General features: G+C 59.1%; 1 protein-coding gene across 3 annotated transcripts; it reads right to left on the minus strand.

The window, feature by feature from the left end:
- On the minus strand, nt 1-27,609 carry EPHA2 (EPH receptor A2). Of its 3 annotated transcripts, XM_058552982.1 has the most exons (18): nt 27,420-27,609; nt 22,824-22,891; nt 20,332-21,001; nt 11,912-12,067; nt 11,491-11,823; nt 10,850-10,965; nt 10,219-10,372; nt 9,637-9,736; nt 9,099-9,154; nt 8,689-8,814; nt 8,408-8,593; nt 8,155-8,216; nt 7,840-8,049; nt 7,475-7,624; nt 6,477-6,670; nt 5,617-5,772; nt 1,670-1,719; nt 877-935 (listed from the first exon to the last, which is right to left on the minus strand). In XM_058552982.1, the coding sequence occupies exons 1-17, from the start codon at nt 27,502-27,504 to the stop codon at nt 1,692-1,694; spliced, it is 2,850 nt and encodes a 949-aa protein (XP_058408965.1). In that variant the 5' UTR covers nt 27,505-27,609; the 3' UTR covers nt 877-935; nt 1,670-1,691. The 3 variants fall into 3 exon arrangements, with proteins under 3 accessions (XP_058408964.1, XP_058408966.1, XP_058408965.1); XM_058552981.1 differs by lacking the exon at nt 1,670-1,719 and having other exon boundaries at nt 1-935; XM_058552983.1 differs by lacking the exons at nt 1,670-1,719; nt 5,617-5,772 and having other exon boundaries at nt 1-935.

Genomic DNA, 27,609 nt, shown 5'->3' on the forward strand with positions numbered 1-27,609 from the left:
TCAGTTTGAACCATCTGCAACTTTATTCCAGAGCAGAAATAAGTCATTTCCTAACAATAAATATAAAAAAAATAAAATAAATTAAGGTTCAAAAATATACCCCAGAAAACAAAATCGTTAACACTGACAGAGTTATGAATATTGTCTAAAGGGGCAGGAGACCCGATGAACTGGCCCCCTGCCTGGGAATGTCTGACACAGGCCGTCGTCTGCTCCCAGCCCTGGCCAGGCCCCCTGCCACACACACATTCTCTCCACAAAGTACAAAATACATATTGAAAAAAACCTCAACACAACCAAGCGTCCTGCGAGGGCCCCAGGGGAAGCGAGAGTTTTTGGCCTGGTGGGGCTGAAGAAGGCACTGGAAGGATTGGGGAACCACCGAGGGTCTCGCCCAGCTGAGTCTGCTGTCTGTCTTCTTCTCGTTAGTCGGTGGGGCTTGAGGTACCCTGTTCCTGTGGCGACAGGCTGACCCCCCACATCGCGAGACATTGAAGGGGAGACCAGTCTAGAAATGTCCCATGTGTGCGTCCTTAGGCCTTTGGGGGGCTCCTGCTCCAGGGGATGCTGGGAACATGGCGGTGCCTGCTAAGTGCTTAGTTGTCTGTCTTTCATAGGCGAAGAGGCCCCCCCGGCCCGGGGTCCCTGAGCATCTCCTCAGTTCAGGCCAAGGTGTCGTCCCAGACCCCCCAGCAGAGGCCTCAGGGTGGCCTCAGTAACGAACAACCAGAAATAAATAAGGTCCCTGGTGGCCCAGTGCGAAGCTGGCAGGAAGGCCACTGTTGTTTCAAGTATTCTTGGCCAAGGGGGGCTCAAGGCCTGTTGGAGTTCAGATGGGGATCCCCACTGTGTTCACCTGGTCCTTGAGTCCAAGCAGGCTGTAGGCGATGCGTTTCTGGTGGCCGGGCAGCCGCACCCCAATCCTCTTGATGTCACTGTGGGCAGGAGGGGGAGAGGGAGAGTTAGGGGCTGACTCGGGAGAGGTGGGCAGCTTGAGGGGGAGGTGGAGGCGGGGAGAAGAGGGAGTGCGGGGGCCTTGGGCACCTGGGGGCGAGAGAGCTCGGGTTAGGCAGAGGCCTGAGAGGAGGATGCACATCCCGAAAGCTTGCCAACATTGACAAAGTCAGGAAAATGACAGAAGCGCGGCCTCTGGGAGAGGCTTTTTTTTTTTACATCAAATCTGCATGATTATCTGTGAAGCAGGTGCTCTTTTCATCCCCATTTGCAGAGAAAACCGAAGCTCAGAGAGGTGGAGTGACTTGCCCAAAGTCACACAGCTAGGAGGTAGAAGAGCTGGGAATCACACCAGCTGTGGACAAATGCCTCCCCTCCCCCACCCCAGGTCTGTCCCCAGTGTCCCCAGCTAAGGCCTCCTCCCCAGGCAGCACTGATGCCATCCCCAGGCGCACGGGAACCGGGGACCCTCTAGGGGTGTTGCTCAAAGCTTTCCGCCCAAGGTCTCTTCACAGCCATTGCCTTATTTCACCCCCACTCCCTCCAAGTTCCCACTGCTGATAACTGAGGAAGGACTTGGGACACAGTTGCTAAGGGACCGTTAAGGGTTAAAGTTCTGCTGGTCTCTAGTGGGAGAGGCTTGTGGGTCACCAGATCCAGCGACTAGGTCACCCTGAGGCAGGTGCTTTCCCTTTAGGAACCTCAATTTCCTCACCTGTAAAATGGGATGATGATGCCTAACCGGAGGGTGGGAGACCCTGGAAACTGGTGGCAGAGGGGGAAGGCGGCATCAGTGCCAGATGGAAAGACGTGCCCAGGAGCCCACCGCCCCTCCCTTCATGCCCCTCCATCCCCTCGTAAAACCACTTCCACTCCCAGGAGCCCTCGAGCGTGACGTTTATTGCTCACTCGGGGAGTTTTTCTCCTCCACTGTCCTCACCCACCAGCCCAAACCCATGAAAACACCCAGGTTTTTATGGCCTGTCTCCTGGCTGTAAACGGAGCTAATTATATGGTGTAAGCTCCTATTTGCAATTCCGGAGACATGACTTTCCCACAGGCTCTGGGAGCCCTTGGAGAAGGGCTGAGCAGGGAAGGGCAGGCCCAGGTGCATGGGGAGCGTGGCTTGGGGACCTCCAGGAGAGGGCTGGCTGCTCCCACTGCAGCAAGAAAGCCAGAAGTCGGACACCTGGGAGAACTTCCTAACCTACCACTGCAGTGCCGTTTCGAACCTATACAGTTGAAAAAGAAGCGTTGTTTTCCCCACACCTGTAGGTCTCAAAGCATGGCTCCCAGATAAGCAGTGGGACCACCGGGGAAGGAGGCACCTGCTGAGAAGGCCCAACTGCAGACTCACTGACCTTGACATTCTGGAGGCGGGGCGAGGAGTGTGCATTTTATTAGGTCCCGAAGGCCCTGATGTATGGTTTAAGAACCAGTGGGTTATGGGAGCTATAGGAGGGCAATGGCTGAGACCTAGTCCCCTGGGCTCATCCTCTCACCCTCGCCCCCTCCGGGGGTCCAGGATAGGCCTGGTACACAGCAGGTCCTCAAGGAGTGTCTGGCTGAATGAATGAATGGATGAACGCTTTAGTGGAGAGGGAGCCATTGCCCCGGTCATCTTCGGCCCCTATCCCAGACGGGTGTAGCTAATCTGACAGGGTGGGAGCTGAGGCTGTTTCTGAGGCCTGGAGGAGGCAAAAACCCTGGGCTGGAGGCAGGAGGCTCAATTCCAGTCCTGGACGCCATCAAAGCCTTGGGTGGGTCCTGTCCTGTCTTTGGGCCTCAGTTTCTTTATACGTAAAATTGGGGGCTCTGATTAGATACTCCTGAGCCACCTGCCCCAGCCCCATTCTCTTCCAACACAAAGCCCCCAACATCTTCCATGCCTCATTTCCTAACCACAAACAGACACACAGGATGAGGGTCACAGACGGGCCAATGCCTGTGGCCTATGGCAGACCATCCCAAGCTTGTTCCTGCCCCAGCCTCAGTTTCCCCCTGCGTAACCCAGGGCAGTCACTCCCATCAACTCCCATCACGGGGGTGGGGAAACACATGACTGAGGCCGCCTTCTTCCTGAGCACTCACAATGCCAGCCCTGGCCCTGGGAAATTCAAAGGCCACAGCTCCCTGCTGAGCACCGACTGTGCGCTGGCCCTGGGCACCGAAAGAGTGGAGCGAGAGAGAGCTCCCGGAGCGCCACGTGTCCGATCATTCATTCTCTCAGCACACGTTCCAGCAGCGCCAAGCCTATGCTAAGCAGGCGGAGACCGTAAGCCATCAGCCTGCGCCCCACCCCTCCCGCCACAGGACACTGTATGCAGTAGCCTCGGACACTGGGCAGGGCCTGCGATGGGCTGGGCATTTTTCTGGGGTGCAACCTTTCACTAGCTCCTCAAACAACATTTAGAACCACAAGTCTAGCTAGAAACTCAAGTGACTCCAAAATAGCATCCTGAATGCTCAAGTTGAGAAAAGGCGGCCGCTGCGGGACCACAGGGGAGCAAGCAGCCAGCCCCTTGGGAGGGGGTCAAGGAAGCAGGGAGGCCGAGGAGGCGGGTAGGACATCGAAGCCTAAATCCTGACCCCATCGGGAAAGGGCTGATGCTGAGACCAGCTCAGAGCTTCCCCCAGGATCCACGGCATATGCAGACAGAGCCTTCAGGGTGAAAAAGTGCTTTGAGATCCCATTTCTTTCATTGCTTTAGAACAAGGAGGCAGTGGTGATGTGAGTCACGCAGGCCCCAGCTCTGAGGGTCAACGGGCTGGTGGAGGGAGGAGGGAGCGTGGAATGACTTCCTGCCTTTATCTAGGCCTTTTCAAAACACAACACACATGCACACACACACAGCCTCCATCAATCCAAGACAGCCTTGTCCCTGCTCGTGGGAAAGGAATTGGCAGAGGAGCACCCCGGGCTATTTCGGGAAACTTCTAAGAACATGTGTTTCCTATAAGCATTTCTTTCCCTCAGCGCTGCCCCCCAAGAAGAGAAGCTGTGCTGACCTGAGTGGGAGCCCTGGAGGGGCAAAGTGGGCTGTTCCAGGTCCCCAGGAAAAGGAGGGGCCCAGGAACCCTGGCATGGGCCCACAGGCTGCGGGCAGAAAGCAAGGGAGTGGAGGCAAAGAGGAGAGTGACAGGGATGAAGCCCCTCCTGTGCACCAGGCGTGTCATCTGCACCGCACCACGCGATCCCCTCGATGGGGAAACGGAGACCAAGGTTCACAGATGGAACCTCATTTGACCAAGGTCACCAGCTATGAAGTGGAAATATGGGACTTGAACCCAGGTGTGACTGCAGAGCCCAGGGACCCTGCAGCTGGCTGACAACAAGATATCCCGGGACCTGCCCCTCTCTTCACGTCTCCACGCCTCCCTCTGGTCAGCTCTGTCCCCGCCTGACTCCCATCCCCCGCTGTCCCCTGGGACGAGAGGCCTGGACTAAGAGGTCAGAAGCCCAGCTGAGTGATTTTCAGAGGCCCTGGAGAATGTTCACGCACAGGCCCAAGTCCCAGAACCGTGACCCAGAACTGTGGGAGGCCCGGGTCATCCCATCCATGTGGTTCCCAAAACCTCCCAGCCCCAGGGGCCCATTCCCGCCATGACCTTGGACCCAGTAGAAACTGGGCTATTGGGACCATATAACACTATTTTTAGAGGCACGAGAGGCTAAGAAGATAACGTCTCCCCCTCTTGGGGTGGGAGGAGGTGTCTGTGCCAAGACTCTGCCGAGAAAGTCCCCAAACGCTGGAGCAGGGAGGAGAGAAGAGCCCCCATCGGGCAGCCTGAACAACGGCCATCCCCAGTGCCGGGGCAAGGGGTAACTGGCACTTCTCGTCAGGCTGGACTGCAGGGCTGAGAGTCAACCACGTGGGGAGAGGTGCCCGGGACGGGTTGGCACGGGGCCCTCTCTGCTGGGTATCAGCCAGGAAGCCCAAGGGCTCTGCCCATTTCTTCTCGGCATCCTGGAAAGGATGCTACCCCTAACGGGCTGTGTGACCTCAGGCAAGCTATGGAACCTCTCAGCCTCAGTTTCCCCACTTGTTAAAAGGGGAAGTAGAATAGCATCTATTCAGAAGGCAAACAGGGAATGCAATCAGGCGATGGCTATGAAGGGGAGCCTTTCTTCCCCTAGAGTCCCGGCTATGAACTGTGTGAGCTGAAGTAGGCCACGTAAGCTCTCTGAGCCTCAGTTTCTCCACTAATGACCTCTGTGGTCCCTGAGTTCTGGACCCTGACCAACCAGGGCTGGAATCCTACTCTGCCCCTAGTGGCCGTGGGACCCTGGGCAAGTCACTGCTCTGGTCTGCACGGTTTCTCACCGGTCCGGTGGGAATACCAACAGGACCCCCTGCTGAGGGGTCATGAGGACTGACTCCAAGTGCTCAAGCACAGAGCCGCCACAGTCAGCCCTCCATAAACGTTCTTGTTATCATCACGATTACCGTTATCTTCCCGCTCTCGAGAAAAGATGCAGGGAGAGGAGGGAGCCAAGCGGAACTGCTGGCTGCCCGCCTGGTGCTGCCCTTCCTGAGAAGCCTCTCTCCCCAGAAGAGAAGCAAAGAGCGAGAGAAAGCAGGGGCGTGTTGGGCGGGTGGGTGGTAGAGCCAGAGGCAGCCCCAGGAGGCGGCAGGCGGGGGGGTGGGCGGCCCGACTCACTCGTTGGTCATCTGCACCACCTTCTCGATGGCGGTGTAGCCGGCCGCCAGGAAGTGCTCTGTGTACTGCTGCATCTTGATGGACTCAAGCCACTCGGACACCGTGTGGAAGGGCACCCCCTCTGAGCCGCTGGTGCTGGGCAGCCGGATGGACACCCTGCAATAGGAGGCACCCGCCCGCGGGTGAGAGGCTGCTGCATCTGGCCTGCCCAGGGTGCCACAGGGCAGTTCACAAATGACGAAATGTTAGGAGAGAGATTCAGGTTCCTAGAGGCACAGTCCCAGCCTGGCCACTTGCCAGAACATATGATGCTTAATTGCCCTATGTCTCAGTTTCCTCATTTACAAAAGGGGTCTAATTATAGGAGCCATCTCGTAGGTTCTTTATTTTTTTATTATTTTTGTGTGTGTGAGGAGGACTAGCCCTGAGCTAACATCTGATGCCAATCCTCCCCTTTTTTTCTTGAGGAAGATTGGTCCTGGGCTAACATCTGTGCCCATCTTCCTCTACTTTATATGGGATGCTGCCACAGCATGGCTTGACAAGTGGTGTGTCAGTGCGCCCCCAGGATCTGAACCTGTGAACCCCGGGCCGTCGAAGCAGAGTGCATGCACTTAACTGCTGCACCACCAGGCCGGCCCTCGTAGGTTCTTTAAATGAGTGAAAACATGTTACGTGCTGAGCACAGGGCCGGCACATTTACCAGATATGTCGACTGCTTCTGTGGGCATTACCTGCGCCCGTCCCTATTAACCCCCGCATAACTTCCAAGCCCCCCGCCCACGACCCTGGCTGGCCACTACTCTGACGTGGCTCAGGAGTAAACTGGGGGCTCCCCGGGCAGAGGGCACGGAACTCACCGGGGGTCAAAGTCAGCCAGGGTCTTGAGGGAGTCGGGGGCTCGGATGAGCTTGTCGAGGATGCTGACGATGTCGGCGAACTTGGGGCGGCGGGTGCGCTCCTGCTGCCAGCACTGCATCATGAGCTGGTAGATGGCGGAGGGGCAGTCCATGGGCGTGGGGAGCCGGAAGCCGTCGTTGATGGCCTTCATCACCTGGCGGGGGGCAGGATGTCAGGGTGCCTTCACAGCCCCTAGACCCACGCAGGCGCCCCGGGGAGCGCCCGTACATGGAGGCAGGCAGAGGAGGGAAGGGGAACCCCAGAAACGGAGGGGATGGCCTCCTTTCTTGAGCCCGACACACGATATTCAGAGCCGTACAAAGGGCAAGTGCTAAGGGGCTGTCTCCAGAGTCCCATGGAGGAAGGGACTCCTGACCCTGCACCCTCACAGGGCACCCCAGGAGCAGCCATGCTGTGTGCCCTGCAGCCAGCATCCCTCCAGTCTCTGGACGCCTATACAAGCTGCTCCCTTCTGCTAGAGTGCTCTTCCCCTCTGTGTCTCCACCTGGCTACCTTATTGTGCTGTGGCCTCAGCAGAGACGTCACCTCCTCTGAGAAGCCTTCCAGGCCTCCAGACTGTGTGAGGCACCAGACACATGGGCGCACACACATGCACACACACAACTGCATGCACATATGAATATATATACACATGCACACACACATAAATGCACATGCACGCATGCACACATGGCTGCACACATACACGCACGCCCCCTCCACTAACTGTTTCCTTGTCCTTCCACTGACTGTAAGCAGGGAATGTGTCTGGAACCCAGCACAAGGCCTGTCACCTAGTAGGCCCTCAATAAACATTAACCAAACGAACCAGTGAATGGCTGTACCAGATGGAGATTAGCCCCCAAAACTCCTCTCAGCCCAGCCCCTGGGGTTCAGGACTAAGTAAAGGCTTTAAGCTCAGGTCCAGGGCAGGCCTGGGCAGGGTGATTGGGCCTACCTCGTGGTTTGACAGCTCCCAGTAGGGCCGCTCGCCGTACGTCATCACCTCCCACATGACAATGCCATAGCTCCACACGTCGCTGGCCGAGGTGAACTTGCGGTAGGAAATGGCCTCCGGGGCCGTCCAGCGGATCGGGATCTTGCCTCCCTGCAGGGGACCCAGGCCCGGTCACTACTGTCCCCTCTGGCCAGCCCTGGGACTATCACAGCCAGGGCCAGCTACTGCAGTCCAGACCCCTCCTCCGTGCCCCCCAGAGATGTTCTTGCCCCAGGGGTGCAGGTGAGAGGACCTCAGAGCCGGGCGAAGCCTGCTTCACCCTCAAGGCCTCCATCCCCGGGGGTGACAGCAGCCCTAGCACTTACACTGGTGGTATAGGTGGCCTCGGGGTCGTCCTCCAGCACACGGGACAGGCCGAAGTCAGACACCTTGCAGACCAGGTTGCTGTTGACGAGGATGTTGCGGGCGGCCAGGTCGCGGTGGACGTAGTTCATGTTGGCCAGGTACTTCATGCCGGCCGCGATGCCCCGCAGCATGCCCACCAGCTGCAGCACGCTGAACTCGCCATCCTTCTCCTGCCGGAGCACAGGCCCTCAGCCACCAGCTGGCCCCAAGCCCACCAGGGCACCCCTGAGCGTGCCGGCCACGGATCCCCTGCCCACCCCAGCCCACACCCTTACCCGAAGGAACTTGTCCAGGGCCCCGTTCTCCATGTATTCAGTGATGATCATCATGGGCTTATCTGCAGGGGGTGGGCACAGGTGTAAGGAGATGGCCATAGTTGTAAGGAGGTGGCACAGGTGTGGGGGGGAAGTGGGCACAGCTATGGACAGAGCCGCTGTTCAGTGACCCTATTGGGCAGCCCCTCCCCACCCCCGGTGTGGGTCAGGCCCCTGAGGGTCTCCCACCCCCACGTCTGGCGCCGAGCCTCACATTTGGAGACAACGCCCTCCAGGCGGATGATGTTGTGGTGGCTGAACTGGCCCATGATGCTCGCCTCGCTGAGGAAGTCCACCCGCTGCTTCTCCGTGTAGCCGGCTTTCAGCGTCTTGATGGCCACAGGTACCTCCTTCTTCCCCGACACCTTCAGGGTCCCCCTGTACACCTCCCCAAACTCTCCTGCAGGCAAGTGAGGCGGGAGAAGCACCTCGGTCAGCCGGGCGCCGGGCGCTCCCACCCCGTACCAGGCCCCTCGGCAGGCGCGCCAACCTTACCTGCTCCGATCACCTTCTGCCGCGTGACACAGGATGGATGGATCTCGGTGGTGAACTTGAGCACAGCCTGGTTGGGGTCCTCGTATGTGTGGGGGTCCACGTATGTCTTCAGGGGCTTCAGTTGTTCTGGAAGGGGGAAGGAGGGGCAAGGTCATAGACAGCTCGGTGAGGGGTCCCTGTGAGGGCCTGCCCTAGAGGTGAAGGAGGCAACACGACTGGGGACCTCAAGAGACGTGCACCAGGCTACAGGGCATGGAGCTTCTGGCCCAGCCCCTATGACCCACCCAAGGAAGCCCTGGGCCTACCCCAGAGCCCCAGGAATGCCTGGCTGCCCCCATCTCCGCCACAGAGCTAGGGAGGCCCGTGGGGAGGGCAGGGCCGGGCTGGGCGTGGGGGGCGCTGCCTCTCACCTGACTTGGAGAAGTAAACATCCTCCGAGGACTGGCGGGTTCGCAGGCTCTTCCTCCTAAGAGAACCCCAGGGGAACCAAACACACAGGGAGGTCAGGGATCGGCTCTGGCCAAGGACCCTCCTGACCCTACTCTGGTCCTGAGTGGGGGCTTGGTGTGCTCAGCACTCCGGCATGGGGCAGAGGGCTCGGGGAAGGCCAGAGAGGAAATGAGCAGGCAGGGCTCACTCAGGATCTACGCCCCGTAATGGCCCCATAACGGCCATAATGAGGGCTTTCCTCCTCAGCGCTCCCCAGCGCTTCCTGCCCACGTGTGCAGAGGAAGGGTGGACATACCAATTAATAATGGCCACCATGTCCCGAGCCCCCACGGTGTGCCAGGCGCTGTGCTGGGCACTTCACAGCTCGTTGCATCTTCACACCCCCGGAGGCAGGAATTAGATTACTATCAGCCCATTTTCCAGACAGCAAACTGAGGTTCCCACCCCTCCGTGTCCCACCTAAGCCCTGGGGGAGCCCAGGCGTGGGCTCCAACGAACCTGCGGTGGATGAAGATGCCGATTCCTGCCAGCACCAGAAGCAAGAGAACGCCGACGGCTACTCCACCAATCATTGCCATGTTGCCAGATCCTTCCGTGGCTGTCAGGGTAGACCAGCTGATGACAAGGGAGCCCCCCATGCTCCAAACCATGGCAACACCCCTGTTGCACCCAAAGCCCACTTTAGGGACCCCAGAGAGTGCTGGGTGCTTTTACTTGTGATGGTTCATGAGGATATTTATTCCCATTGCACAGATGGTAAAGGAGAGGCCTTCCCTAGGGAATACTGTAGTATTCCCAGGTGTGTGGGACTCTTGCCACGATGCCCAATTTGAACTGGGTCTGCCCATGTCCTTCCTTCTTACAACACTGCCCTGAATGCATGTCCCTGGTCCCCTTCCCCCAGCCCTCAATTCTGTACCCTCCCCAGGCTTGGGGCCCACCCACACAGGGCTGACCTAGGCCCTGGCTGACCAGGAGGGGGGCGTTTCTGAGTTTTTTGATCCATTTCCTCCTCCCAGGATGTCCCGACTGCTCCATTTCTGGGCCCTGGCCTGGCCCACGCCCTGGTCCCCAACTCACACAGCGTCTGGAACTCATGCACCTTGCTGCCAGCACCCTGGCCCTCCTGCGTCAGTGCCTGCACCTGGACCAGGTAGGTGGTGTCCGGAGCCAGGTCGTCCAGGGTCACGGAGAAGCCCTCGGTGCGGCGCACGTTGTAGCTGTTGGAGTCCCCCTGTGGGTAGCCAGCAGATAGAGGGGGGCAATGAGGGCAGGGCAGGGGCATCAGCTCAGCCTGCCAGAGACCACCCCCAGCTCAGCAAGGTGGCTCACCTACGTTAGCAGACTCAGTGCTCTTCTCACAGAAGAGGAAACTGAGGCTCAGAGAAGTGAAGTGACAGCTCAAGGTCCCAGCCAGCAAATGCATGACCCAGGACTCAAACCCAGGTCTGTTTGATCCCCAAGACTGCGCTCTTTCCCTCATCCCCAACTATTGCTTCTGGAGATTCCACAACACTGTGTCTTCTCTCCCATAAATCTCTACTGTGCTGGCCCGGGAGAGGTGACTCTCAGGAAGTCCCCAGACCTCAGTTTCCCCATCTGCAGAATGGAGCTGCTTCAGATAGCTATGTTGTGCGGTGATCATCTATGTGACCGGCCGGTCCTCTGCTCACAGCCCAGTGGGGGCCAGCCCTGACTCTTTGTGAGTTACCTTCTTGCGATAGGTGACCTCGTACTTCCACACACGGCTCTGCTGCGGCGGGGGTATGCTCCAGGAGACACTCAGCGAGGTGGTGCTGCGGCCCTCCAGCTGCACCTTGGGGGGCTCTGGGGGGGACAGCCAGTGGGGGAGGGGTGTGAGGAGCCGCCGGGGGGCAGGGGGCGAGTGCACCCAGACCTGGTCCCATCCACAGCCCAGGCTCTTGAGACCCCACCCTGGGGGGTCTTAACTTCCCGCTCCAGAGCACAGAGCCCCAGCCCCGGCCCCACCACGGGCTGGCACATCAGAGGGGCCCTGTGAGTATTTAGGAGTGCCTAAATAACAAAAAAAACACAGCCGACTCTTGCTATATCCTTTCTATGGACCAGGCCCTGTTCTGAGAGCCTTATATATAAGAATTTATGAAATCCTCTCAATAGCCCTATTACCCCCATTTTACAGGAGAGGAAACTGAGGCTTAGAGAGCTTAAGTAACTTGCCCACAGTCACAGAGCTCGCAAGTGACTCCAGCCAGAGACTGTACTTTCAACCACTTGCTACTCCCTCTCTCTGAACACAGCCGAGCCCTGGCGGCCATCCTCCTGAAGACCCCCGGGCAGCCCCCAGGGCAGAGCCGCCCCCCGGGCCCTCACCTGTCTGGTTGATGCTGACGCTGGCGGTGCGGAAGCTGCGGCTGGTGACCAGGCCGGAGACGCCGTTGCGGGCCTCCACGACGAAGGTGTAGTTCATGTGGGGCTCCAGGTCACTGACGGTCACGCTGGTGCGGGTCAGCGCGTGCGGCGGCTCCGAGTACTGCACGCTGGCCTCGCAGGGCCCACACTCGCCCGACTCGGGCCAGCACTGCTCGCAGGTGACACTGTAGACGACGTCCTCGCGGCCCCCGTTGTCCTGGGGGGGCGTCCAGCGCAGCTCCACTTTGGCGCCCATACCCACGGCCGTGAGGTAGTGCGGAGCGGAGGGCGGGCCTGCGCAGGGGCAAAGGCCAGAGCTGGGACATGTCCACCCCCACGCCACGCCCACCTGTCACCCCTCCCGGACCCACACGAGACTCACGGGTGCAGGGCATCGACAGCGGGTCCTGTGGGGCCCGGAAGTAGCCTTCCTCACACTCGCAGGAGGTGGCCCCCTCGGGGGACGGCAGGGTGTGTGCGGGGCACTCCAAACAGGGGCTCTCAGACGCCTCGGTCTTGAAGAATCCAGGCGAGCAGGCTGGCGGGCAGAGGGACAGACATCAGTCGGAGCAGTTCCTGCCCCAAGCGACTTTTCCACTCCCTGGCCGTGGGACGCCAGGCAAGTCGCTCAGCCTCATTAGCAAATCGTCTTGTGATGAGAAAATGCACAGCAAGCACTAGTTCCCGCGGGGCACCCAGGAAGTGCCTCGCCCACGTGCTCCAAACCTTTGCATCACTCCCCGCTGGCCTCACAAGAAGCACCACGCCCCCAAGCCTGGCATTCAATGCCCACATCTCACCTTTCAGCTTCCTAAGAATCCTCTCTCACACCTGGCTCAGCGCTGGACAGAGCACGCTGCCCACCTGTCTTATCCTCTTTAATTCGTGCAGACCAGCCTGAAGGTTCCCACCTGGACTTTGCACTGCCCAGGGCAGTAACTGTGTCTTCTTCACCGTTTGTGTTTGTTGACTGACTATCACCACCACCTCCAATGATCAGGCAAGCGCACCAGCTCAGGATGCCACCCCTCCGGGTGCTCCTCCCACCCCAGCACCCAACCACCTTCCCATTCCGGGGCTAGTCGACAGGAAGCAGGAAAGGCAGACTTCCAGTATTTTCTCTGGATCTGCTTCCAGGACCGAGTCATTTCCGCCACTCGCAAGGGCAGCCAGGAAGCAGCTCTTCCTCCCCCAGTGGCAGGTCCTGTCCTGGCCAGGCCAGCTAGGGGCTCAGCACCTGATTCCAGAGCGCTTCTTCCTCCCACCGCCCTATCCTGCTCCTGCCCCAAGCCCCTTCCTGGTCCCACAGGCAGGAAGCTGCCCAGACACAGGCCCCACTCTGCAGGGCTGTCCAGGGCTTGGGCAGCTGCTGAAGTGGCCAGAGTGGGGTGGGTCATACTAAGAACCTCATCCACAACCCTACAGTTACTGCCCCCTCTTCAGCTTATTTTGCAGAGAGGGTCCTGAGATACCTCCAACCTCAGTGCCACGTTCACCACTCACTCGCTGATCCTCTACTCTGTGCCCGGCCCTGTGCGAGGCACGGGCCCTGAGATGAGACAGAGCCCCTGAACTCGGAGCAGGAGCACGTGACAATGTCTACCACAAAGGAGTAGGGGGCAAAGGGCTGAGGGGGTGGAGATAACCTCAGCCAGAGGTCTCAGGAGTCATGGAGGGGATATTTCAGCTGGGGCTTAGAGGCTGAGTAGGAGTTCAGCAGGGCAGAAATATTGGGAAAAGGAGTTGGGGTGAGGAAGAGCACGACTCACACAGAAAGTATGAGCAGCTTTGTGGGCGCAAACCGGGGGAGCAGTAGGCAATAAGGCAGAGAGGTCTCCAGGGACCAGATTGAGAAAGACCTTTAATGCCAGGCCCAGGAGCCAGGACTGTATCCTGGGGGCAATGAGAGCCACTGAAGGTTTGATGTGGACAATAACGGCACAGTCAGATCTACGCTGTCAGGAAATATTCTTGGACAAAGTCTCCGTCCTGGTCCAGTCCCCTGTATGAGCAGAGGTGGGGAGGGGGACTGAGGGTCAGGATCAAAGGACACCCAGTTCCTTGAGGACTTGGAAAGACTTCCTGTTAATGACTCTGCTTGCAGAAAGGGGGTCTGGGGGCTACCCCAGCAACCTGTCCCCGCCACGCCTGTCCAGCCACGTCAAAACCTCAGCACAGGGCCGGCCCCATGGCTTAGCGGTTAAGTGCACGCGCTCCTCTGCTGGCGGCCCGGGGTTTGGATCCCGGGCGCGCACCGACGTACCGCTTCTCCGGCCGTGCTGAGGCCGCATCCCACATACAGCAACTAGAAGGATGTGCAACTATGACATACAACTATCTACTGGGGCTTTGGGGGAAAAAATAAATAAATAAATAAAATTATAAAAAAAAAAAAAACCTCAGCACAGGCCCTGAAAGAGCTCGGGCACGCGCCACAGGGAAGGGGGCTTGTCCAGGACGGAGAGGGCCTGGCACCCGACTTCCGCTCTGCGCAGAGCCTGGAGCCCCAATTGCAACGACCACCGATTAAGTTGCTACTGTGTGCAGCTCGCGCGTCAAGCACCTGACATTCATGTAGTGCTCACAACAGGCCTGTGACACTGGGCACTGTTGTTTGTCATTCATTCCACTCTGGAGGTGAGGAAACTGAGGCTCAGAGAGGCGAAACAGCTCATCCAAGGTCAACAGGCTCCCAAGACACGAAACCGAAACCAAAACCCCGGAGGCCTGACCGAACCCCTCTCTCCTTTCCCATGAACATCTCGGTTTGGAGCAAAGAGAAATCAAAGTTCTGAAACAGGCCCAAAGAGAGAGGAGCTGAGTCCCAACCCGCTTCAACAGCCAGAAAATCCCAAGACTAACTTCAGAGCAGCTGGGGGTGTGGGGGGGGCACCTCCTAGCACAGGTCTTCTGAAACTGGGCACATTTATGTCCTGTGGGAAGAAAAGGGTGGAAGCAGACCCGGGGGGGTTTGGCTGGGGTAGTGGCCTCCTTCAAGGCCCAAAGGTCTTTCAAGTCTCCTACTGTATTTAAGAAATCCATGTGTACTCTGCATTCCTCCTCATAACATATCTATTACAATACAAAAATAGCTCTCTCCTCCCCCAAATCTTCAAGTGAAAATGAGACTCCAGAAAGCTGGGCCATGTTTATCCTGGGATTTCAACTCCCCCAAAGGCCCTGACTTATCCGCCAAGGAGCCTACACCCTGGGTAAGCGCTGGCTGCCAATGGTCTAGGCGCAGCGGAGTCGGGGTGCTCAGGGGCCCCCAGAACCACCATCGCACTTTCCCAGCCCAGGTTCCCAGGCTGCGGAGGGGACCACAAGCTTGGGCTTGGTTCTGGCGAAGGCTTGAGTTCCCTGCAAATCCCCGCAATGCCCCCACTCCCCGCCACGTGGTTGCTCCCCAGCCCCCCAGCCCTATGCCCAGAGGAAGACGCGGGGGATGAGTCGGGTTCCATTCTTCGGCCCCGGAGCTTGGGGGTGGCCCGCCGGCTGCCAGCAGGAAAGAGGGAATTTGGAGAGATTTCCGCTGCGGATGTGCCAGATAATACAGTGAAGAGGCAGCATCAACAGGGCGTGTGCTTGCCTGATGAGAATGCGCTGCCCCCTCCTCCAACCACAGAACTATGAGGGGCTGTCCCCGGGGCCCCACCACAGTATGCCAGTGCTCAGGGGCCCCAGAGTTCATGTGCAGGACACCAGCAGGCCCCTGTGTCTTCCTGACTTTGCCTGGTTGGATTTCCTGGCATTCTGGGCAGGCAAGTGGGGACGGGGGTCACACACACTCGAACATATCCACGTCCACAAAATACCCACTGTCCCTTAGCCAACCAGCAAACTCCTATGCATCCTTCAATACCCAACTTGAGCTCTTCTACACAGCCCTTCCAGACTGCCCTATTTCTGGCCCCCCTTGTGCCCCATTAGGGCATCTATTACTCAATCTTATGTTTACCAAATAGAAACTGAGCACTTCCTACGTGTCTGGCACAATGCTGGGTGCTGGGATATGATGGTGAGGTAGATAAACACCATTTCTGCTCCAGGGGAATTCACAGGCTGGCTTTCATGCTCCATTTGAAATTATTTCTGTACATCTTAGGATCCTCCATGAGACTGGCAGCTCCTGGAGAGCAGGAATGTCAGATTTATCTGTGTCCCAGGGCCCAGCACACAGTCTGGCTCAGATAATGTTTGTTGACTAAACGGATGGATGAAGGAATGAATGAATGAATGAATAAGTGAATGGCAAAAGGCACATTAAACACATACTCTAAGGCCACAGAAGTGAGCAATGTCTCAGTGCTCAGGGAGACCCTGTGGGGACGCTGCAGCAGGACACCCATGCCCGGCACAGAGCCTGGCTTTGGCACACCTGTGAAGGGCTTCTCTGGTCCCAGTTGCCTGGCAGGTCCGGGCCACTCAGAGCAGGGGAACTGGAGCATGGTGGCTGCACCCAGGGCTGCACCCCGGTTTTTCCAGTTCCCGATGCCCGCCCCTCAGGTGGCAGTGTGGGGTGACTCAGGGACATCTGCCCACTGGGGTGATGCAAATCTAGCCCCTGGCAGAGCCCCTCCCCCCAGGCCCAACCACCTCCCATGCTGGTGGTGGCAAGGTCAGAGGGTCAAGAGGTCGCAGTGGCAATTCACCTGGGGCCAGTCACCTCCCCAAGCTGTGCCCAGCTGGTGACAGCGCACGCCACCTCAGCCCAAGGATGCAGAGCGTGGACTTTGTCTCGTGCCCTGACAGACAGCAAACGGCAACTCATAAGTTATTGACCCTGCGAACGAGGGGAACTGAGAACGCCAGACCCTGGTGGCTTCTCGCTCCGCAGCAGGCCCTGTGGTCCCCCCAAAAGTGGGTCGTTCCCATGGCCTGATTGCCGCCAGCGCCTTGCCCCTTTCACATACACCCTGGGGAAATTATCTTCAGGCACATTCCTCCACCAAGCCAGATAAGCACGGCTCCCCCGCCCCAGCCTCCGCCTCCTGCTGTCTCCCTACCACCAGCCTTTTATCTTGTTTGCTTTCCGCACCTCCTTCCTTCCGTTCTGGGGACCCACTTACCTCCGGAGGGAGGGAGGGAGGGGCCTCCTACCAGAGCTGCCAGCACCTGAATTTGTCCCCAGTGTGAGCTGAGGGTGGGGCGGGCAGGGCACAGAGGTGGGGGCTGCCGCCCACAGCCCCCCATCCTGGAGGCCAGAGGACTCTCCACAGACGTAAGGCCCGGGGGCACTCCCCAGGGCGAGGACAAGCCCAAGAGTCAACACGTCACAGAGCCCCCAGCTCGGGGATCAGCCCCTGCCACGGCCCAGGGCCATGCTGCCTAAGGACCACCTTCCTCAGAGCCATCCCTGCCCAGGGGATGTCTCCCCTTCAGCTGTGGACCCCGGGCTAGGTCGGGGACACTCAGGGTGCCAGCACTAGGACCCTGCTCCTTGCCACACGTGGCGAGGTCACCTGGTCAACAGTTTGCCAGAGCAATCTGGGTTCTCAGACTGATCCACAGCAGAAGTCACAAGAGGCAGACTCTGACCACTGGGTCAGCAAGGGGCCAACCCACTCATTTTACAGATGGGGAGAATGAGGCCCACAGGGAACTCGCCAAGGTCACGCAGCTTGTGGGTAGGACACGTGCCAGGGGCATTTGGGGACTGTGCACTGCCCTCCTCGTGCCAGGTCCCTGCTCTTTTGGTCATTGGTCACTGTTTCCTCTCTCTGGGCCTCAGTTTCCTCATCTGTGAAATGGGGGAAAAGTCCTCAGCCTCTCTGGGTTGTTTGTGAAGACTGAAGGGAACCTTGCTTGTGAGATGCACAGCACAGCCCCTGGAATGGGGTGTCCCTGTGAACTGGGGGAGAGAGAAACTAGAGCCCACTTCCAGCTCTAGCCTCCCAGCTGCCGGGCTGAGCCCCTGGCCCAAGTCGCTGGCCACCTGCTCACCTGGTCGGCAGTCCCCAGGGCCGAGGCGCCAACCAGGGCCCCACCAGCTCAGCTGCCAATGCCAGCACAGGAAGCAGAGACAAACAGGGAGACACAGCCGCCCCGGGGGAGATGACGGTCAGCCTGAGTGACTCCACTGTCCCCCAGGCAGGGCCGGGGGGCAGGGCGGGAGGGCTGGGGCGAAGCTGGCTCATTCCTGACATAGCTCACGAGAGCTCTCCGGGCAGTGTGCCCACCTGTCCCGACACAGCACCTGGGCAGGCCTGCCTCTCGTTGTCCATTTAACTCTTTCCTGAGCTCCGCGCTTCCTGGGGAAAGAACCCCGAGGAGAAACAAGCTCTGGGAATAACCTGGACCAGGTGCTGGGTGACCTCAGGGGACCCTTGACCCTCTCTGGGCTCGGTCTGTCATCAGTAGAAGCCCCAGGGGGGCGACTCTGGGTCTACGGCCCCATGAAGGGTCAGGCAGGGGGACAGACCCTGCACCTCCCTCCATTTCTCCCTGAACGTGCTCAGTAACAGCCCCCCAATCACCCCATCTCCTGCACCAGGACCCGCCTTCCTGGGGCTGCCCTGAGAGCCTGTCCCAGGGCCAGGAGCTGAGTCAGGGATTCCAAAGGAACTGGTCATTTCCCGCCCCATTTCCTGACCCATCCTCCGGCCTGGAGGCCACTGCATCACCTGGATTCAAATCATGATGCGGACACATTTTAGCTGTGTGACTCCAGGGCAGTCTCTGAGCCTCTCTGAGCCTCAGTTTCCTGTCTGTTAAATGCAACTGATAATAGTCTCACAGGAAGGTGGTGCGGATTGAGCAAGAGCATCCAGAGAAAGCGCTTGCCTAGCTTGTGCCTGCCCTTGGAGAGCACTTTCCACCAGAGTGACTGTATGATCCCCATGGGCATCATGGTCAGGGCTGAGGGAAAAGTCTGGAGGGATAATGAGCAGCCAGCCTGGGCGTTCCCAGCCATACAGAGGGCCCCTAAACCACAGTGGAGGGAATTTTGGGGGACGGATCCCAAGGGGGGAAAACCAGGGCAACAGGTGGCTGCCAGCTGAGAGGGTCCCACCAGCAAAGTCAAGGATTTCACTCTTGGAACCAGTCCTCCCTACCCGGGCCTGCTCAGCTCTTCACAAACAAAGCCTGACCCCCCACCTCCGGGAGGGAAGGCTTCCCCCCTTCTTAGAGAGACCCCCCCAACCCCAACCAGCCACTTATCTCTGCAGGGCCTGAATCACCAGCCTGTGGAAAGTTTTCAGCTGCCCCTCGGTCCCCACCCCCGCATTCCTGTGTGAGGATGTCATGTGGGCAGGGCCTGCTCGACCCACTGGGCTGCCTCGGCCCCCCAGCCCACAGTCATTGTCTGCAACTGGGAGTGTGCACTCGAGGTCACCTAAAGCAGGGGTGGCCTGGGGAAGGGGGACTTGCTCAGCAGAGGGGAGCTGGAGGACAATGGGGTGGTAGGAAGGGGCGGAAGAGACTACACCACAGGCTTATGGCCAGAAAGGTTCTTAGGGACCGTCTCATCCAGGGGTTTGCAGACTGTGTTAAGCAAGGTTCTGAGGATTTGTTTTAGGAGGCAAGGGGAGCCCATTAGAAAGGGCTTCAGGCTCCTCCAACACTTCTACCCACCTCGTGCGTTGCACGATCTATGGCTAAAAACCAAGCATAAAGTGTGCTGGTATAGTGGAACTTCTCATTTTATTGATAGGAAACCCGAGGCCAGAGGTGAAAAGAGATTCACCCCATGTGTATTGGGTATGTACAACTGCAAGGACTAAACCCCCAATTTCTCAGCATCCCACTTATCGCAGCAAAGAAGCTCCCAGAGAGAAGGGATGAGCTAGCCTTCCAAAGGTCGGCCTGCATTCTGCAAATGCCCTGCCGCACAGCGTTTTCTAGAAAAAGTCACCACTGAAAAAAATCCACGTTGCTGTTGTTTCCACTGTCACAGGCCCTGGCTGTGCCAAGCCGCAGCCTCCCACGTGAGCTTACCAATGCCAGGCCCCCTTCCCAGAGAGTCTGACTTCATGGGCCGCCTCTCTGCGCTCGACTGTCATCAGCAGAAGCCCCAGTGGGAGAATCTGGGTCTAGCCCTGGGGAGGGTCAGGCAGGGGGACAGACCCTGTGTCTCCCTTCTGCCTTTTCCCTCCATGCAGGCATTTTTCAAAAGCTCCCCAGATGATTCTCATGTGCAGCCATAGGCTGTGAATCCTGGGTCCAGTTCACTCACCTCCATGTACAAAAGAGGGGCCGGAGAAGGTAAGCGACTTGCCTAAGACCACACAGCGAGTTAACAGAGATGGAACTAGCCCCTGGGACTGCACTTGTGGCCATAGTCCTGGTATATAGTAGACACTCAAGCTATATTGGTGGAATGAATCAAAAATAACAACCACACTTAAAAGCACTTATGTGTCAGACACTGACATAAGCACTTTACGAGCACTAAGTCATTTGATTATCATAACAAACCTACAAGACGGGCACTATGTTCATCTCCATTTTACAGATGAGGAAACCCAGGCACAGAGAGGGTAAGGAACTGGCTTAAGGTCACACAGCTAAATGTAGAGCTGGGATCTGAAGCCAGGCATTCTTGTTCTAGAATCCTTGCTTGTAACCTCCATACTGTACTGTTTCCCAATTCATTCATTCTCAATGAATAAGTGAATCAAGTCATAAATAAGGAAACTGAAGGGAAGGCCCTGCGATTTCCACGGACAGAACCACTGCATGTCAGAGCAGGGATAGCTTTACCGAGATCCCATGGTCCCAGGGCCGAGACTAGAGCCCGGGAATGCAGCCTCCCCCCACCCCGGCACCCCTTTCCTTTTCCGTCCTGGCACCGTCACTCACCCTGGCAGGCATCTTCCACCTTCTCGTAGCCCGCCTGGCACAGGCACTGACCAATGGGCACCAGCCACTCGCCATCCACCGCGCAGTGCATGCGGGGCTCTTCGCCTCCGGGTGGCACCACAGCGTGGTCCACGCAGGTGCCAGCCACGGTGGCCAGGGAGGGTGCGTCGGAGCCCGCGATGGTCTCAGGGAAGTGGGCCAGGCCCTGCAGCAGCTCGGGGCACTTCTTGTAGTAGACGCGGACAGAGAGCAGCGCCACGCAGGCACCGATGTCCTGGAAGGCCAGGTAGAAGCCCTTGCGGCTGAGCGGCCCCACAGAGCGCTCCTCCACGTTCAGCTTCACGTGGCGCGCCTCGAAGTCGCTGCTGACCGTGATCTCATCAGGCGCAATGGTGTCGATCTTGGTGAACTGGCGCTTCTGGAAGTTGGTGCCGTAGTCCACGTCCGACTCAGCATAGTAGAGGTTGAAGGTCTCCTTGCAGGAGCTGGCGCCGCCGGGGAAGCTGTTGCAGTCGCGCACAGTGAACTTGAGCTCAATGAAGATGCGCTCGGCCTCACCACGGTACACCCAGTTGGTGCGGAGCCAGTTGTCCTGGTCGCCGGCCACCACGTTGCACACGGAGTACATGTAGATGGGCATGTCGTCCATGATGTTCTGCATCAGGTCCCACTGCGTGGGAGCCAACAGGTTAGTGTGGGCAGGCGCCCAGGGGGAAACTGAGGCCCAGAGGCCATGCCCAGGTGGCAGAGCTGGGCCTCAGGAAGATGCTTTACAGTTCCTGCTATCCCCCTTCTACAGGAAAGGAAACAGGCCCAGAGAGAGGCACCAAGTCACCCCCACTGCTAGAAGTGGCTGAGACAGGATCTGTCCCCTGGTGTTTCTGACCCCATGTCTGGGTGCTGAACCCCGCTATCAGACTATGAGCCCGAGGAGGAGTCTGGGGGATCTGTGTGTCCTCAGGTGGATCACTTGAGATCTCTGAGCCTCGAAGTCCCCATCTGTACAATGGGGCAAGATACCTCACAGAGTAGCTATAAGGATAAATAAACAGATTGTCTACAAAACGCTGAGCACGCTGCCTGGCCCAGGTAAGATGAAGCAGCTGTTGTACAAGGCAGCTGGTATCATCATCATCATCATTATTATTCACTGTACGTGCGTGTGTGCAGATGTGTGTGAGTGGCAGGAGGGGGGTTAAGTCAAAAACAATGGATGATCCTCCATCATTTAGATTTTGTCTTTGGAACAGATCAGCACATGTTCTTCCCTCCTCGGAACAGAGCTCAGCCTCCTCCTCCGGGAAGACTTCCCAGGTTGGGCCAAGTGCCCCTCTCTGGCTCCCAGTCTCTGTGTCCCCTTTATCGCAGCACCTAGGTGGAGGCAACTACATCTGCTCCCACACTAGATTCTGAGCTCCTTGGCAGGGACTGCATCTAATTCATTCCTGCATCCCCAGGGCCTACCTGGAACAGAGTAGGTGCTCAGGAAAGTATTTATTGAAGGAATGAGTGAATGAATGAATGAAAGCAGAGCAGCCGAGGAAAGAGGCATGGGCTGCACTGTGTGACATTGGCCATGGCCTCGAATGCCCTTGGGCCTCCATTTCCCAGTCTGTATAATGACTGGATTGGATTAGGTGATCTGTGTTCCCGTCCAGCTGGACATTCCAGGATCCTGGCAATCCTCTAGCACTTCACCCCAGGCCTCCTCGGAGCTAAAGTGACCAGGGACAAGCACCCAACTCACACAGATCTGGCCGGCAGTAGGAACCGACCTAAGCAGTCCCCTGGAGACACCACTCTCCTCGGCTCAGGCCCCAGGACAAACTCAGCAAGGGCCCATTGTACAGAGGGGGAAACTGAGGCCCAGAGAGCAGCAGTATCTTCCCCAAGACCACACAGTGATCACATGCAAAGCCAGAGAAAGGACCCCAACAGCTGGCCCACTGTCCTGGTCACAGCAGGGCAGGGCAGAGGGGTGGAAACTCAGGTGGGATGAAGCAAAATAAACTCAGCCCCAAGCAGGAAGGGGAAGGAACAGCTGAGGGAGCAGGGACAGGGGCCCAGCAGGAGGGAACTTGATCCGGTTTCCCAGGGCCATGGGGACTTGCGAGCCACTGCTCCCTGTCCCTCCCTCACCCCTTACCTCCTGGGCTGGGACCTCGAAGACAGGGGGGCCTTTAACCCCTTCCCTCCCAAGAGGTGAATGGAGGGAACCAGAGGAGCCCCTCAGAACATCAGCCCTCTGGCGCATCCAAGGGTCCTGCTCTGCCAGGGACCAGCTGTCCCCTCGGCTATTCCCACCTCTCAGGTCCCTCCCCTACCTTCCAAACCCCCTCCCCCCGGCCTAGGGGAGCTGAGTCTGAGCCTGGTGCAAGAAGCAGAACCCCGAGTCTGAAGCCTGGCTGAGCTGTTTCATCAGGCCAGGCCCCATCCCCCCGGGTCTCAGTTTCCCCATTCCCATATGCCCTCACCCGACCCTGAAAGCTTACCCCTTTGCCATAAGGGTGTGTGAGCCAGCCGAGCTCCCCTTTAGCTGCGGCAAAGTCCAACAGTACAACTGGAAGAGATGGGAGAGTGGGCCAGTGAGCTTGTGGGTCTCTCCAGGGGTCAGACCGTGGCGGAAAAGGAACCCCAAGGAACCTCAAGGGGCTTTGACGGTTTCCTCAGCCCTCAAGGAGAGACCCCACTGCATGGGGTCACCATATCTGAGAGATCCATCCCTTGACAAATAGGGAAACAGAGGCCGAGGGAAGGGAGGGACCTAGTCAAAGCCACACAGAAGGCCGGGTAAAGACGATGCCTCCTGTCTCCCAGGCCACGGCTCCAGCCACACCGCCCCCCTCAGTCAGCCCCCAGCTGGGCAGAGCAGGACAGAGCTCAGCCCAGCAGGGGGACAGCAGCTGGGCAGAGAGCTGGGGCGAGCAGGGCTATTAAGTGACATCACGTTGCCCCATCTGCTTCCTGGGACAAGGCCCCTGGGCAGCACTTCACACAGGGGCCTTGGGGGCACTCGTGTCTGTTCCTGCCACATCCCCCCAGAGTGAAACACCCCCAACCCCACCCAGGCCACACAGCACACACACATGCAGCACACGTATGTACACACGCGTCTCATAGCATTCCAGGAGGAGAGAGCTGTTAACAGGTGGGAACAGCTCCAGGGAGGGGGGACCAGTGGGGGGCGTCTGGAAACCAATCTTCCCACCACAAAAGCCACAGAGCAGGCGGCATAAAGCCCTGAACCCACAGGGGCCTCTAGGAGGGGCCCAAAGATCCACACAGCTGGCGAGGCCCCTTCCCTGCGAAAGTCGCCCCCGCTGCCCCTGTTCCTCACACTCTGGCCCCTGCCCCGCCAGGGGTGCCTGGGGGACCGAGGATGGAGACCTTTATAGGGGACTTCCAGGCCCAGAGGGACCCGGTGCCAGGACCATGCTGTCCCCTAAGAGTCATGTGGAGCCTGGGGGCAGGACACACAGCCAGGGGCTTCCCTAAATCTAGCCTGCCCCCGGGCACCTCCCATCAGTCCATCCCTGGCTCTCTGCCAGGCTCAGTGGCTGCAGCCTGAGACCCAAGGCCCCAGATGCTGCTCCTCCTCCATGTCCAAGTAAGGTGCAGGGAGCTGCCAATAGGAGCCACCCTCCCTGGAGGGCAAGGAGATTGGGGAAACTGAGGCATGAGGAAACTCCACAAGGCCCCTGGATTGGGGGGAGCGGATCAAGTTCTCATGTCCTTTGGACCCTGCAGCACAAGCATAGGACCTCAAGAGGCAGCATTCCTCAAGGCCAGGGCCTGGAAGAATGACCCTGAGGGGGCATCCTGGGCAGGCAGGGAGCAGAGACTGGGGGGGGGGGGGCGGGGTCTCGAGTCGAGGGGCTGCAGAGGAGTCGTAGAAACCCTTTCCTGAGGTTACACTGCCCTGCTCCCCTGGGCTGAAGGCCCCCGGGGCCTGGATATGAGGTACTGCCACCCAACCAGCCAAATCTCTCTAGGAAGGGTCCCACAGCCCAGACAGGGACAAGGAAATCCCATGTGGCCCCAGGCCCAAGGCTGGGGGATGGAGGAGGGTGGCTGGGGGGGTAGGGACAGGGACTTGTTCAGACATGCCCCGGGCCCAGCCTTGGAAAACTCACTAACCCTACAAGCAAATGGAATGTTCCGGCTACACAGGAAGGAATCTGGGGGTTCCTGGCTCCAGCTGGGTGGGTAGGAGGACAACGGTGAGTGCTCTTCACAGGCCTGCACCCCCCCTCCCCCAGACCAGACCAGACCAGACGGGTAGGAAGCTGCAGTCATGCCCCTGAGGGAGGCGGCTCATGGCTCCCAGGCTCTGAAGGGTTAACCTGGCACTGAGGGACCCCCACCACCCCTGCCAGAGCAAGCTCCCCTCCCAGCCCCAGGCTTGGCTCTAGAAGTATCACCCAGCTCATCTGAGAAGAAAAGAAGCCTTCACATAGGAAGGAGCCTCCCCAGGGGCTTTCAGCCACAGCCCCCTCCTGGGAAATTCCCCAGAACCGATCACCAGGAACAGGAGCCCAGCCCGGTCCCTCCACCCTGACGCGGGTGCGGCTCTCTCCCTGAGCTCTTCCAGGGTCACAGGTTCCCGCTTCCCTGGAAGGGGTGGGGGCCTGGGTGCCCCTCAACTGCCCCCAAGGCTTCACTGAGAGGCCCGGACCAGGCAGGGCTCATCCAGGAGCCCTCTGTCCTTCACCCTACCCCCAGGAAAACCTCCTTCTCCGCCTCAAGTCCCACCATAATGTCATCCTACAGGTCCATACTGCCTCACAGCTCCTTACTCAAATCACTACTACCACCCGCTCCCCTGGTGTCACCTCTCTGCTCTCCATCCCTCTTTAACCAAGACCAGCTAATTCCTAAAGAAAGGGGGGAGATAGAGGACTCGGGGGGGGGGGGGGGGGAACGAAGAAAAAAGAGAAGTGGCCAGAGGGCAAACTGGGCTCCTACAGAATCAAGAAGCCAAGGACTCTCCAGGTCTCGTGAGCGCTCTCCAGCCCTCTTCCCCTCAGACACCTCAGTCAGCAACTACTGCACCCCTGCCCAGCTAGCCTCGCTTCTCAGGAAAATCCACCATGAAACCGGAAGGCAAAGGGCCCTGGGTCTGGCAGCCCAAGAAGCTGGATGCTCAGACCTGACCCTCGCTATGCAGAGGGCCCTGGCTGGCCAAGGCTGGGGCCTCCCTCAGTTTCCCCATTTGTAAAAGAAGAACAGATTCCGTGGTGGTTGAGAATCTAACAGGCTCCATCTGGGTCTCCACAGCCAAGGGGAGAGGGCAAGAAAGAAGAAGGGAAGTGAGCAGCAGCCTGGCCTAAGGGTGGAAAGGGCATGTGTGTCCTTCTCTCCGCCCCCCTCCAACCCACCCCAGGTGGCTTCACCACATCCAGCCTGAAACCCGAAGAACTCAGCAAACCAGCAGCTGCCAGCTGGCCCATCACTTCTCCCACCATAGGCACACTTCCCTAGGGAGTAATTCACAGGGACTTTTGGAGCCTAAGCAAACACGTTCCCCCATCCCAGGACTCTCCAATACACCCCTTTCCTCCCCGCTCCCACAGAAGGGGGGCTAGTCCTCTAGGCTGAGGAGGGATCAACATGGGGCACAAGGAAAAGGCAGCTCCAGGCTTCCAGGCTGGTGGCTGGGGCTGCAGCAGCCAAGCAACCCCCGCTGGTAGTGTCAGTCCTGCCTGATGCCCCCACCCCCATGGGCAGCCTTCAAGAAAGCCCTCTAGTGATTCCAGCTGTGCCCCCCTCCCCTCCAACCACAGTCCCCCAGGAAGGGGGAGGACTAAAAGCTGGCGGGCAGGTATTGAGGGCCACAGGAATCCCTGCCACCCACTCCTCCTGTAAATTGGGACCAGGAGCCCTGACTGATGCAGGGACTGGACAGGATGTCACTCCCCACCTCCACCCCCAAGAGCTCCAGCTCTGGCCTCTTTTCCAACCAACTTGGAATACCAAATCCTCCGACCCCAGTTTGGGGGGTGGAAAAAGAAGCCAAGGCTCCAGGAAACTTCTACCCGGCCAGGGCTTCCTCCGCACTTCCCCCTGGTGGAGCCTGCGGAAGCCTCGCTCTGCCCAGGCAGCGGGGAAAACTTGTTCTCACTGTTGGAAACCGAAGCCGGCCGCCACTGGGTGGACAGGAAGGTCCTCGGCCAAGTCTCTGCGACCCTAGCTGAGGGGCAATGCCCCCATCCCCACACCCGCCCCGCCCAGGGCAAAGTCTGCGGTGGCCCCTTACCCAGCGCGACTCCGGGAGCGCTGGGGCGGGGACGGGTGATTCAGTCCCCCACCCCCGGGTGCCCGGACTCCCTGGTGGCCCTGGGGTGACCGCTCCACACCTCGGGAGGCCGCGCCCCCACCTGCCGCATTTCCTCGTTCTGAGTCACCCTTTGCTCAGAACTCTAGGCTTCGGTCCTTCCTGTCCCCATTCGCGCCCCGAACCTGCCCCCCGAGCCTGGGAGTGCGGGGTGGGAAAGAGGGAAGGCTGTGCGTGGGCAGATTGACCCGAAACTACCCCCATTCTCTCCTCCCGGACTGGAGGCAAAGCGGGGCGTGGGGAAAATCTCAGAGAGCAGGGGCTTCCGCAGGGGGCTCCCGCAGGCCCAAGAGCCCCCTCCCCAAAATGAGGGGCCTCCACAGAAATGCCTTCTCCGCAAAATCGGGGCAAGCGGGTTAGTGAATTCGCTCACCAAGAAGCTGAGCCCGCGGAAAGCCCCCCAGACACCCCCTTCTCCAAGGGGCTCCCGCGACCCCCGCCGGGACGCGTTCCTGAAACCGCCGCCCGGGCTGCAACCGCGTGGCCGGCGCCACGACCCCTTCTCGACGGCCTCCGAGCCCCGCGCGCCCGGGCCGCAATCCCTCAGTCACCGGAGCCCCTAAAACCCCGGGTGGGGGTCCCAGATTCGTCCCGATCGCCGCCCTCCCGACCCCAGCGCGCCGGGACTGGGCGCTGCCAGCTCGGTTTCCAAAGTTGCGCGCATCCAGGCGCGGCAGGCTCTGAGGGGCGCAGGGCTCCAGGGGTCGGGCCGCGCGGGCTGGGTCCGGCCGGGGCGGCCGCCGCGCGCACTCACCTTCCTTGCCCTGAGCCGCGGCGGCCGCGGCCAGCACGCAGCCCCACAGCAGCGCGAGGCAGGCGCCGGGCGCCGGAAGCTCCATGCCGCGCTCCTCGCTCTCCGCCGATCCTCCGCGCCCGCTCCCGCACGCCCGCGCGCCGGCCTCGGTGTCCCGCTCCCGCCTGCTACCCGCGCGCAACTTCTGCCC

The sequence above is a fragment of the Diceros bicornis genome, chromosome 13, assembly GCF_020826845.1.
Source record: "Diceros bicornis minor isolate mBicDic1 chromosome 13, mDicBic1.mat.cur, whole genome shotgun sequence".
In the NCBI taxonomy this organism is placed as follows: domain Eukaryota; kingdom Metazoa; phylum Chordata; class Mammalia; order Perissodactyla; family Rhinocerotidae; genus Diceros; species Diceros bicornis.